The sequence below is a fragment of the Bos indicus x Bos taurus genome, chromosome 8 (assembly GCF_003369695.1).
Source record: "Bos indicus x Bos taurus breed Angus x Brahman F1 hybrid chromosome 8, Bos_hybrid_MaternalHap_v2.0, whole genome shotgun sequence".
Lineage (NCBI taxonomy): Eukaryota > Metazoa > Chordata > Mammalia > Artiodactyla > Bovidae > Bos > Bos indicus x Bos taurus.
In genome coordinates this window covers 98984687-98998353 of record NC_040083.1, presented here as the reverse complement: position 1 = coordinate 98998353, position 13667 = coordinate 98984687, and the positions used below count along the sequence as shown (strand labels likewise).

The 13667-nt window shown below is 43.8% G+C and overlaps 1 protein-coding gene across 4 annotated transcripts in view; it reads left to right on the top strand.

Annotated features, from left to right (window-relative positions):
* The window catches only part of PTPN3 (protein tyrosine phosphatase, non-receptor type 3), a 121479-nt gene that overhangs the window by 55660 nt on the left and 52152 nt on the right, over positions 1-13667 (top strand). For all 4 annotated transcript variants that reach the window (XM_027550475.1, XM_027550473.1, XM_027550472.1 and 1 more), the window contains 4 exons: positions 1552-1604; positions 6193-6313; positions 7459-7546; positions 12697-12785. In XM_027550475.1, the coding sequence (XP_027406276.1) occupies positions 1552-1604; positions 6193-6313; positions 7459-7546; positions 12697-12785 (351 nt within the window). The remainder of the gene's footprint in view (positions 1-1551; positions 1605-6192; positions 6314-7458; positions 7547-12696; positions 12786-13667) is intronic.

Sequence of the window (13667 nt, the reverse complement as noted above, 5' to 3'; positions counted from 1 at the left end):
AGGGTGGCATCTGGCCCTTAGGAACCGTGGATCTCTTGACAGAGTCGGTGGAGCTGGTTAGCGTTTCTCCTGGGCTCAGAAGGGTTTGTTCATCCTCTCTTTCCTGCTGAAATAGGCGATCTTGTCTGACAGATGGAGACCCTGAAACTTACTGAGAAAGAGAGGAATCTGTCGAAGAACATGGTGTTCTTTAGTTTGTTATAATTTACGCCATCCTTTGGAAATGTTCTTTCTGACTTACTCATAGGGTTGTTCCTAAGCTGTTCCCCAAATCCCATTCACAGGCTCTTCCTGTAGCAAGGACACCAGCTTTGACTTCACTGAAGCCCATCTTGGTGGGAGAGTGAATGCTGACCTTTGCTCTCCCCATGGGCTGAGTCTCCAGATGGTTGAATAGATAGCAAGTATCCCTAGATGTATCTGCATTTAGAAGTTCTAGCAGGAATGCATGGTTACTTGAAAGATGGTGGCCCCCTCAGGGCTACCTCCATATTCATATTCTGCTTCAGGACCAGCGCACAGCACAGCAGGCCAGGAGGGGAACCCTGGTGAGCCAGCCAGATTAGTCAGAGAGGTGGGGGTGACTCATATCTTGGGAACTTCACGGGCTGCCATGGAAACTGCACGTTTTCTCCACTTCCCACGGGGTTGCTGGGCGGAATGCTTTTAAACTCTGTGTCCCCCCCACCCACCCAACCCTACAAGCCCTCACCCTTGCTGCCATTCATGTGTTGCTCTACCTGGCAGTGATCCCTGGCCCAGATCTGCTGAATGAGCTCCTAGGCAGACTGAAATCCGAGGTTGAATGGAGAGAAGGGAGCCACCAGATGGTTCGGAATATGTCAGAGACAGAGACAGAGTTTTTGACCCAGACGGTGTTTGGGAGGGCATGGAGCTCAGGAGGAAGGAAGGAAGACATGTCCAGCTTGGGTTTGTGGATTTCTGATGGACGTAGGAAGACTGAGGTGCGGCTGACCATTGCCTCTAGGTGGGGAGTTTCAGGAGGGTGAACAGATTTAGGAGTCTTAAATCATAGTAACTAATCAAATAATTGAAAACTCACAGGAGTTTTAAAATTCAGAATACGTTTCTGTTTTTCCCTTCGGAAAGGATGTGACCCTTTTGGAAAGCAGGTAATGAGAGTTAACAGAACTCAGGAATTCAGTTAGTCCTAGGAGAGGTCTCATGTCTTTACCAGAAAGAGACAAAGGCTGCCTGCCCATTGACCTAAGAGTACTCTTTTCGTCTTAGTGATGTGAACCTGACCTTTCTTGACCAGCCAAACCCTGGCCAACATCAGACCTTTAGCCTCATGGTATTTGTATTAATAATGAATGATTTTAAACATGGGAAAATTCTCTCTTAATTTCAAAAACTCTTCAGTGTGTTACATTTATCTTTACTGTTTGAGGATCCTGAAATTCTTTGTTATCATTCGTGATGTTTTTAAATGATTAATCCAAGAAAAAGGCACGTGCTACCCATGATCAGTTGCTGTTTCGGGCTGTGGTGGGTTCTGGTAACTTTCCTAATGTGTTTTTCTCCTGACAGGTTAACCTGCCCTCTTAACTCAGCGGTGGTTCTAGCATCCTATGCAGTACAATGTAAGTCACAAACGAGTGTTTCATGGATGGACAGCTTGCTCTGACCAGTATATTATGAAACTCTCTGGCCTCTCCTCTTTGACCGAGTCGCTTCCTCCCTTCCCCAGGAATCCTGTTGGGCAGCATCTCTGGCTGTCCGGATGGTCCCAGTCTTCTTCCTCACTTACACTGTCCTGTGGTTCAGGGATGTTTGGTTGGGGAAAATGAGGTTTTCTCCCAGGGGAGCCGAGAAGACAGGAGAATCCTATCCCACATTACATTTTCCAGTGGCTTCAGTCAGTTTCCAAAGGCTTCAGTCACAATCAGATTTGACTCTGTAACAAATCCCAGTGGGGCAAATGCTGCCACCAGTCACTTCGTATAGATGTGGAAACTAAGACCCAGATAGGTTCAGAAATTGCTGGAGGTCACTCCCAGCACTTGCTGGGTACTGCTCAGAAACACTGCTGGGATCTTAGGAATTTTATTTTTAGTTTCAGTAGAGTGATGGGTGATAAGCCTGGAGCAGCACAGTAGAATAGAAATATAATGGGAACTGCACATGTAGTTTTAAGCTTTCTGGTAGCCATATTAAAGTAAAATAAAATGGATCATATTAATGTACTTAGCTCAGTAGATTCAGAATATTATTTTAATACGTATTCCATGTAAAAACAGTAAAGGTATTTTCCTTTTTTTTTCACAGTAGGTCTTTGAAACCATTCCAGGTTTTACAGTCCCAGCACATCTCAGTTTGTACCAGCCACATGTCAAGTGCTTGCTAGCCACATGTGGTTAGTGGCTGCCATGTGGGATGGAAAGTCCAGGTGGAATTTTCCATCAAGGCCTGTTTAAGCTGAAGGAAGAATCCTCTTATTCAGTCATCTCCCCACATAGCCTGCATCTCCTTCTCCCCAGTGGGAGACATGGAAGAGGTGGCACGGGGGTGAGCCTGGGTGGATGAAAGATCCCCTCTGCCTTCAGTACCGCTGAAACAGACCTGGCCTTGTCCCGTCCATGTGGGAAATGACACCAGCCAACCTGTGTTCTTAGTGGTCACTAGACCCAGTGGGCTCCATCTCTGCCAGGCTGGTCTGCTGAGGAGAGGTTTTTTCCCATATCTCAGAGTGAATTTGGTACCCAGAGCTAGAGCTTCAGGTTTGAAGGGCAGGAGCACTAGGAAGGACTTAGCTTTGTATGCAAACTCCATTTAACCCTGGCCCTCCATCTGCTTCTAATATAGTGTTACCTTGCTGAGTCTCAGTTTTCTCACCTGTAAGATGGAGGTGATGATGGTGATTAGGACAACTTGGAATAGGCCTATTCAGTTCATGTATCACCTGGGAAGGTGATAACTAGAAACTCTAGAGTTGGACCATCGCTGTTAACTGAGTCAGTGAAAGCACAGGCTGAAGCCACACTACCTGGGCCTCGGGTCTTCCACTTACACCTACCTGACTTTGAGCCTCTTTGGGTCTCAGCTTTATCTGTCGGATAGGGATGATAACAGTATCTAATTATAGGGTCATAGCAAAAATGAAATAGACGTAAAACTGTTAAAATAGTGCCTGGCTGATGGCAAATATTACAATGTTTAACTTGTACTATACTTTATTTTCTGCCCAGCAGAAAACTGTCTAAGGAACAGCCTATTGCGGACTTCCCTGGTAGTCCTTTGGTTAAGACTTTTGCCTTCCCATGGAGAAGTTGTGGGTTTGATCCCTGGTCGAGAAGCTAAGATCCCACATGCCCCATGGCCAAAAACCCAGAACATAACAGAAGCAGTATTGTAACAGCTTCGATAAGGACTTTAAAAAATAGCCCACATCAAAAAAAAATCTTAAAAGGGAACAGCCTATTGTAAACAAGCTATTTGTTGTTGTTGTTTAGTTGCTGAGTCATGTCTGACTGCGACCTCGTGGACTGCAGCAGGCCAAGCTCCTCTGCCCTTCACTGTCTCCTAGAGTTTGCTCACGCTCACGTCCATTGAATTGGTGATGCTGTCCAACCGCCGCATACTCTTGTCACCCCCCTTCTCTTTCTGCCTTTCATCTTTGCCAGCATCAGGGTCTTTTTCCAGTGGCCAAATTTAGAATCCCAAATAAAATTCCTAAGTTTCAGCAGTCAGGTTTTCCTCTACAAAGAACCAATAGAGTAGGGACTAAAGAAAGTTATGAGCACTTAAAAAGTCTAAACTAGCTGCAATGCAAATTTGAGCATGACTGTCATGCTAATAATATCATAAGTTGTCAGATGAGCAGTTTTAAGTAGAGGTTTCTTATTCCTCCACCCTCAAGTGTATATACCTACATACATTTTCTTACGCTTCTGTGCATATATTTCTGTAAGGTTAATTCTTAGATATGAAATTGCTTGATCAAAGAGCAAGCCTAAATTTTATCTGATACACTTTGCCGGATTGTCCCAGAGAGACATCTGACATGAAGATAAGCCTACCAGTGGTCAGCGATGCCAACCAAAAGCACATGTTCTGACCAGATAAAAAGTAAAGTGATCTGTGGATAAAGAATCTGAAAGGACTTGATGGTGAAAAATTGCTGGGGGCCTGCCAAGAATCTGTGAGGGTCAGAGAACAAAGTTTTTGAAAATCACATATCTGTTCTATAATGGTCTCTGAGCCTCTGCTGTGTGTGGGTTCTGCACTATCCCCAAGTTGCACAGAGAGAGCATGACTGCTCTCTGCAAGGGGTCTGCAGCCGGTGGGAGACAGAGATGGAGCAGCTGATGCTGGCAGTGAGGATGCACACGGGGGAGGCGCTCACTCTGTCCTCCTTGGCGGGGGGAATAGAAGGTACAGGGGGGCGTAGTGTGGGAAAGCTTCCTTGTGACGGCCCCTAAGAAGAGCCTCCAAGATCAAGTCGGACTATGATGAATAGCAAGTCAAGGGCTTTCCCAACAGGAAAGCTTGACACGCCATACATTTGAGTACCTGAGACACCTTCTGTCCCGCAGAATACAAAATATCAGCCAGAAGAATGCATGGGACTTAACACACAAGATATTTCCCACATAAGCGCTTATTTCCTTTTCTTTTTGCTCTAGTTAGCTTTCTAATGTGTTGCTTCCCCACAAATAGAAAAATGTGTTGCTCTGGAGTTTCGGGCATGTGGTACAGTAAGTAGATAAAGAGGATGGACTGTGGTCAGCATCTAGGCTCCAAGTTACCAGCCTGGGCAGCAGTGGGCAGGTTCCTTCCTTGAGTCTCAGTTCCTTTGTCTGTTTAATGGGGATAAAAGCAATGCCTGTCACTAGGTTATCAAGAGCGTCTAGTGAGGTGATGTCATTGGTCATTAAATTCACTGTGGAAACTGCCCTGTGCTTTGCAGAGGGTTTCCAAAGACTGGTTTAACTTTGTTTCCCCCTAGTGGTTAGCACAGGGCATTGCAGAGTAGCCAACTAAGATTTCAAGGGTCTGTGAGGGTCAAAGAATGAAGGTGTTGAAAATACGTATTTTTATATAATGGCCTTTGACTCTCACAGAACCCCCTAGAGGGAGTTCTTTGGTTTTATATTAAGTACAGATATTTGTCAGTGACCTGACTAAAGAGAGAAACTTGCTTTGTGTTTGCAGAAAGGCACAGGGGTTAGGACTATTCGTTAACATGATGGATGACCAAGTCAAGCTCTAAGATCTTCATGAGCTGATGTAACATGCAGCATTCAATTTAATAGGACTCTGCCTTGAGTTGTTCGACCTCAGGAAAGCCATTTGCAGTGTTTGGCTTCCCTCTGGGGACATGACCACTGTCATCTGCAAATGGCCAGCAGCAGCTCATAGGCCTGGCAGGCAGGCTGGTGGAATGGTGGGAACTCTAGCTGGGTTCTGGCCTTGACTGCTGAAAAATGGCTCTGTGATGGGGGTAGGTCCTCTTTTGTCTCTGGACCTCAGATTTCTTTTCCTTCAAGACTCAGAATTCGGATGAGCTGATTCTAAGGCTTCCTCAAGCGTTCTTCATTGGGGACCCTGCCTAAGGGCATCTAAATTACTTCCTGTAAATGCACTGTCATATACTTCACCATGAAAAGACTCACCTGTAGGCCACACTTGTGCTTACATAGTACAGCCCTGGCACTCCTGGCCACAGCTTAGCCACATTTAGCTGGCCTTCCTGGCCTGTGGTCCACCCATGACCGAGTCTGCCCTTTTCCCCTTGCAAAGCTGAACTTCGCAGTAGCCTCTGTGCAGGTCAGTTCCAAGCACCCAAGTACCTACTGTGTGCCATGCCTCGGTGCAAGGCTCAAGAGATGAATGTGAGCCACTCCCAGCCCTCAAGGCACAGTGAAAGGAGAACACAGATCCCTTCATCACAGCCCGGGTCTCAAAGAGCAGTCCTTCTGTGTGACGGCAGTCGAGGGTGAGCCAGACCACGTGAACGTAAAGGAAATACCCTTGCATCTGACTTTGCAAATTGGGGATGAAATTCACTTAAGCAACCACCTCGCTCATCTCCTTTCCTTCTGGGATGGGAGACATTGATATTAATAGCAGAGAGTATTTCCGATGAATTTTTTTTCTTGTGATGTTGTAGGTGCTTATAAATACAGACCACACTGAAAAGGTGCTCTTCCCCTCATTTTGTCTTGATAGCTCATTTTGGAGACTACGATTCTTCCGTTCATCTTCCGGGCTATCTCTCTGATAGTCAGTTCATACCGGATCAGAACGAGGACTTCTTAGCGAAGGTGGAGTCTCTACATGAGCAGCACAGGTGAGGAGGGGCAGGTGACCTACTTTAGGTACTCAGGTCGGTGCTGTCAGACCTCGCATACCCTTGGGTTTGATGTCGTCTTCTCTGGCTTTTGCTTGTGGATGCTCTTTCAAGAGGTGGGAGGTTTGTGAACCTTGAGCTCTTATGGTGACAGATATATTTGGCATAACTACCATTTCTGTAAAGTAGGAAATCCTATGCGAATTCTGGATGACTTGCTGTGTTCTCTTTCAGGATGTCATTGACATCTATTAATTCCTGAACGAGATGCCCATTGTAAATTTGGCTGCCCCACACGTTGACTCTACCAAACAAACTTTTGAATGGTTTCCTACATTTAATGAAATGGACCGTTCCCTTAAGTGGTGTTGAATAGACAGGCAGGCAGGTGGACCCATGTGCCGTAGGCTGGGTAAATCCCAGCCCTGGTTCAGTTGGTGAATCTGCCTTCCTTCCAGAGGGGAGCACCAGCCGTCTGTAGCTGCCTCGGGCCAAGCCTCCATTCCAGCAAAGTCACCCTACTCTGGCCTCCTCTTCCCTTGCCTCCTTTCTCTTCAAGCTGCAGTGGCTCCATTCAGTCCGGGTCAAATAAGGGCCACTCTGACCCAGAAGGCCAGGTTTCAAGGGGCCTCACATTCTCAGGAAGGCCTTAAAAAACAAAGGCCTAAGCAACCAGTGTCCCTTCAAAGAGGCACTGCCAATCCTCTCCCAGAATCGCTGCCCATGCAGGAGCCAGCATCCTAAAATAGTACAGTGACGTTTGGAAGTTTGAGGCTGCTGCTAAAAGGATAGATAAAGGCCGAAAGACCTAAAGAGCATGTGCTCCTTTAGCAACTTGGAAAAAGTGGGGTGGGGATTGCAGAAGGTGACAGTCTTTGTCTCTGGATGTTGAGAACCCACTAAATGAGAGGTGTTATTTAATATAGGAACATGAGGGCTAAATGAAGTCATATTCAGTGGACAAGAAAAAAAAAACAACTTGGTTTAGTAGCTTTGGGGGTTTAGTTGTTTAAGATTAACAGTGTAAGGCATTTAATCACCTTATAGTAATGATACCAATTTTTTTAGATTTTTATTAGCTTTAAAATTTGGGGTTAATGTTCAGTTTGTTGGATAAACACTGTGTATTCCCTCTGCCTCTGTAGTGGGCTAAAGCAATCGGAAGCAGAATCTTGCTTTATCAACATAGCTCGGACTCTCGACTTCTATGGAGTGGAGCTGCACAGTGGTAGGGTAGGTACCTTTGGCATGTTGTAATTCAAAACTTTTTTCAATTTTAATTTCTGAACATCTGAAAGCTGCTTTGAAACTTTTCCAGTTTCAAATTAAAAAGATCTTTTTTTTAAGGTATCTGAAAAGTTTATAAAATAATATTAAGTTTTGCTGGTTATTTATCCACTATCCACTTGTTTTTTTCATCTTTTCCTTTGTACGTGAAGACTTTTTACTCTTGGAGGGTGATGTGGGCTAGAAACAAGTAATTTTTATAAGACCATCTCATGGTTAAAGAGGTGAAAAATGTATAGATTTCCATTTTCCAAGTGGCTCTTTAATGAGCCAAGGTTTCTACTGTTTAATCTTAGTGCTGTTCAAGTTACAGCCTATTATGTACTCAAATATGATAATTTTTATTATGATGATCAGTTCAGTTCAGTCGTGTCTGACTCTTTGTGACTGCATGGAGCGCAGCACACCAGGCCTCCCTGTCCGTCACCAACTCCTGGAGTTTACTCAAACCCATGTCCATTGAGTCCGTGATGCCATCCAACCATCTCATCCTCTGTCATCCCCTTCTCCTCCTGCCCTCAATCTTTCCCAGCATCAGATCTTTTCAAATGAATCAGTTCTTTGCATCAGGTGGTGAAAGTATTGGAGTTTCAGCTTCAGCATCAGTCCTTCCAATGAATGTTTTGGACTGATCTCCTTTAGGATGGACTGGTTGGATCTCCTTGCAGTCCAAGGGACTCTCAAGAGTCTTCTCCAATACCACAGTTCAAAAGCATCAATTCTTTGGCACTCAGCTTTCTTTATAGTCCAACTCTCATATCCATACATGACCACTGAAAAAACCATAGCCTTGACTAGATGGACCTTTGTTGGCAAAGTAATGTCTCTGCTTTTTAACATGCTGTCTAGGTTGGTCATAGTTTTTCTTCCAAGGAGCAAGTGTCTTTTAATTTCTTGGCTGCAGTCACCATCTGCAGTGATTTGGGAGCCCAAGAAAATAGTCTGTCACTGTTTCCACTGTTTCCCCATCTATTTGCCATGGAGTGATGGGACCAGATGCCATGATCTTAGATTTTTGAATGTTGAATTTTAAGCCAGATTTTTCACTCTCCTCTTTCACTTTCATCAAAAGGCTCTTTAATTCTTCTTCACTTTCTGCCATAAGTGTGGTGTCATCTGCATATCTGAGGTTATTGATATTTCTCGGCAGTCTTGATTCCAGTTTGTGCTTCATCCCACCTGGCATTTTGCATGATGTACTCTGCATATAATAAGTTAAATAAGCAGGGTGACAGTATACAGCCTTGACATGCTCCTTTCCCAATTTGGAGCCAGTCTGTTGTTCCATGTCCAGTTTTAACTGTTGGTTCTTGACCTGCATACAGATTTCTCAGGAGACAGGTAAGGTAGTCTGGTATACCCATCTCTTTCAGAATTTTCCATTTGTCATGATCTACACAGTCAAAGGCTTTGGCATAATCAATAAAGCAGAAGTAGATGTTTTTCTGGAGCTCTCTTGCTTTTACTATGATCCAGCAGGTGTTGGCAATTTGATCTCTGATTCCTCTGCCTTTTCTAAACCCAGTTTGAACATCTGGAAGTTCGTGGTTCACATACTGTTGAAGCCTGGCTTGGAGAATTTTGAGCATTACTTTACTAGCGTGTGAGATGAGTGCAGTCATTCAGTAGTTTGAGCATTCTTTGGGATTGGAATGAAAACTGACCTTTTCCAGTCATATGGCTACTGCTGAGTTTTCCAAATTTGCTGGCATTATTGAGTGCAGCATTTTAACAGCATCATCTTTTAGGATTTGAAATAGCTCAACTGGAATTCCATCACCTCAACTAACTTTGTTCATAGTGATGCTTCCTAAGGCCTGCTTGACTTGGCATTCCAGGATGTCTGGCTCTAGGTGAGTGATCACACCATCGTGGTTATCTGGGTCATAAAAATATTTTTTGTATTGTTCTTCTGTGTATTCGTGCCACCTCTTCTTAATATCTTCTGTTTCTGTTAGGTTCATACCATTTCTGTCCTTAATTGTACCCATCTTTGCATGAAATGTTCCCTTGGTATCTCTAATTCTCTTGAAGAGATCTCTGGTCTTTCCCATTCTATTTTTTTCTCTGTTTCTTTGCATTGATCACTGAGGAAGATTTTCTTATCTCTCCTTGCTGTTCTTTGGAACTCTGCATGCAAATGGGTATATCTTTCCTTTTCTCCTTTGCCTTTAGCTTCTCTTCTTTTCTCAGCTATTTGTAAGGCCTCCTCAGACAATGATTTTGCCTTTTTGCATTTCTTTTTTGGGGGGATGGTCTTGATCCCTGCCTCCTGTACAATGTCACAAACCTCCTCTACAGTTCTTCAGGCATTCTGACTATCAGATCTAATACCTTGAATCTGTTGCTCACTTCCACTGTATAGTTGTAAGGGATTTGATTTAGGTCATACCTGAATGGTCTAGTGGTTTTCTCTACTTTCTTCAATTTAAGTCTGAATTTGGCAATAAGGAGTTCATGATCTGAGCCACAGTCATCTCCTGGTCTTGTTTTTGCTAACTGTATAGAGCTTCTCCATCTTCAGCTGCAAAGAATATAATCAATCTGATTTCGACATTTACGATCCAGTGATGTCCATGTGTAGAGTCTTCTCTTGTGTTGTTGGAAGAGGGTGTTTGCTGTGACCAGTGCATTCTCTTAGCAAAACTCTATTAGCCTTTGCCCTGCTTCATTCTGTACTCCAAGGCCAAATTTGCCTGTTACTCCAGGTATCTCTTGACTTCCTACTTTTGCATTCCAGTCCCCTGTAATGAATGGAAAGGACATATTTTTTAGGTGTTAGTTCTAAAAGGTCTTGTAGGTCTTCATAGAACCATTCAACTTCAGCTTGTTCAGCATTACTGGTTGGGGCATAGACTTGGATTACTGTGATAATGAATGGTTTGCCTTGGAAACAAACAGATATCATTCTGTCATTTTTGAGATTGCCCAAAAGTACTGCATTTTGACTCTTTTGATGACTATGAGGGCTACTCCATTTCTTTGAAGGGATTCCTGCCCGCAGTAGTAGATATAATGGTCATCTGAGTTCAATTCACCCATTCCAGTCCATCTTAGTTCGCCAATTCCTAGAATGTTGACGTTCACTCTTGTCATCTCCTGTTTGACCACTTCCCATTTGCCTTGATTCATGGACCTGATATGGCAGATTCCTTTGCAATATTGCTCTTTATTGCATTGAACTTTATTTGCATCACCAGTCACATCCACAACTGGACGTTATTTTTGCTTTGGCTCCACCTCTTCATTCTTTCTGGAGTTATTTCTCCCCTCTTTTCCAGTAGCTTATTGGGCATCTACTGACCTGGGGAGTTCGTCTTTCAGTCTAATTGGCAACTTTACATTTTCTACCTGTAATTGGACTACATCATATCCAAAGAAAACAAATAGTAACTGAATACCTAGTCCATAGTAGCCATTGTTCCAGATGCATCACTTCTGATCATAGCTCATTAGCCAGGACTAGTCACACAGTCCTGCTCCATGAGCTGGGAGGTGGAGATGGGCCTGAATTTAGACAACAGTACCTGTCCTCTCTGCTGTGGGTGTGGTGCAGATGGGAGCACCATCCAACCAGGAGATTTGAGACCCATGTCACTGGCGCATCCAAAGCATTCATTTATTGCTTTATTCTGCACTCGATTTTTATTTTGTTTGCTAATTTCCTCTCCCACCTGCCTCATATTTCCATGTATTCCGATTCCAAGTATCATGTTTCGATGCCACCGTGGTTTTCAGCTTGCAGTTTGGTGTTGCTTTCTGCGTGTGATTTCAGCTGGGGGCCCAGTCGTAGTTACTCTCTGGATGCCCCATGTGTCAGCAGCATTTGCTTTGAGCAGTTTCTCCAGCTCCCCACATGCACGTCACCGTTCATAAGTGGTTCATCTCACTGTCCCTTGAGAGGCTAAGGAGATGAATGTTGATTATACCTAGCGATGCCAGGCCCTGTTCTATGTTCTTACATTCTCTAAGTTCAACCTGATAAAACTCTTAGAGGTGGATTCGATAATCTTTATTGCACAAAAGGAAAAATTGAGGCTCAGTAGCCCAAACCAACATAGCTAGTAAGTGACAGACCTAAGGTTCACACTCACTGGTAACTCTGCTCCTTCTTAAAAATGAAGAGGGACTTCCCTGGTGGTCCAGTGGCCCAGTTATTCACCTTCCAGTGTAGGGGATACAGGCTCAATCCCTGGTCGGGAAGCTAAGATCTCACACTCCTTGGGGCCAAAGAACCAAACCTTAAAAACAGAAGCAATATTTTAGCACATTCAATAAAGACTTTTAAAAAAATGGTCCACATCAAAAATAAAATTATGAGTATCCGAGTGGGTAAAGAGAATATTGATGATTCAGGGGGAGGAACTGTTTTCCTTTGGTTCGTTTTGTTCCTTGGCTATGCTGTACAGCATGCACGATCTCAGTTCCCCAACCAGGGATCAGACCCAGGTTCCCAGCAGTGGAAGCTGAGTCTTAACCACTGGACTGCCAGGGAATTCCCCGTGCTGGAACTGTTTTATTTTAAAATTACTTGTTTTTTAACAGATTTAAAACAGCTTTTGTCACTGTATCTTTGTCATCTTAATTGTCTACAACAATGCCTAGCACATAGGCTCTTAAAAATGTTGAATGTATTGGATCTAAAAGCCATATTTTATTTCTTCATTGGGTTTAGAATCAGCAGTGCTTCACTTCAGCTAAAGCCTTTGCAGTGATGGGAGTTGAGATTTGTTTAAAGCAGTGTGGGGGACGAGGCTTTTCTGTTTTTAATACGGTGTCTGATACTAATTATTGAAAGTATAAAGGCAGATGTTCATTTCTCTGATTCTGTGGAATGAGTAAGCTTGCCTAATAACTTTGTAAACTGGCAGGACCCAGGTATTGCTGTCAGGCAATATATTTTCACTTTAGGAGAATTTGGTGCTAAGTACTTAGATCTTAAGTTTATCTGTTAAGAGGAGATTTTTGCCTGTTTTCTGTAATTTTCCTTTTGGAGCTTATACTTAGTGCTATTTATAAAAGCGTGGGTGCTTGAGTTACCAGAGGCCATAAGCATGACAGTAACACTGTGAATCTGAGGTCTTCCTATTTTACAGGATCTGCACAATTTAGATCTAATGATTGGAATTGCTTCTGCGGGCATTGCTGTGTACCGAAAATATATTTGCACAAGTTTCTATCCTTGGTAAGTGCAAACCAGTTCTAATTATTCTCTGAATCATGCTTTAAAAATATGCTGAACAAAAGTAATGGTACCTCTAATTTTAAACTTTTACTTCTAAAGAAGGGACAGAGACTTTCTCCCAAGTTTTTACCTCTTACCTCTACAATTCATCCAGATTCTGTACTTGGGAAAATTCTTCTGGTTATTACTGGAGATCCCCTTCCCCCTTGGTCACCCTATGGTTTGGTATACCCTGTGAAACATGGATAAAAACAGCACAAGGCAGGTTTTGGTGTTAAGGAATCCTTCCTGGGCGGCACATGAGCCAGAATCCAGAGAACTTCCTCTGAGCAGGAGTTGTATTCTCTGTGCAGTTCCTGAGTTATTAATTGAAGCTTTGTGCCCAATTCTGGTCTAAAACCTGAGGAGACCCAAAAGACTCGAATCATCACAAATCTGAGAAAGATCGTGCTGTCCCCATTGTTCCAGAGGCTCTCTGCTGGAGGAATTAAGAGTACATGCTCCCATCCTGGCTTCAAGCATCTCTGGATGAATGATCTTGAGCGCTTACGGGATATCTCCCAGCCTTATTTTCCTCATCTGAAATTGGTTATAACAATTTGGACTGTTGCAAGGCTTAGTAGAGGGGCTGCCATAAAGCTTGAAGTAGAGGACGTGGTGCATAAAAAAGGCTCAGTTCGTGGTGGCTCTAATTGTGTTACTCTGCAGACAAGAGGCTAGTCGACCCATGGCTGTTAAGTGGCTTTTAAGTTGCAAAGCAGCTGGGCCGTGGGTCTAGGTCCGTCTGTGCTCCTCCCACTGCTCCACACTGCCCTCAGCTGTCTTGCCCAGGTACACACCAGCTCCCGTAAAGCTGCAGCGTCACAGAACAGCTGACAGCAA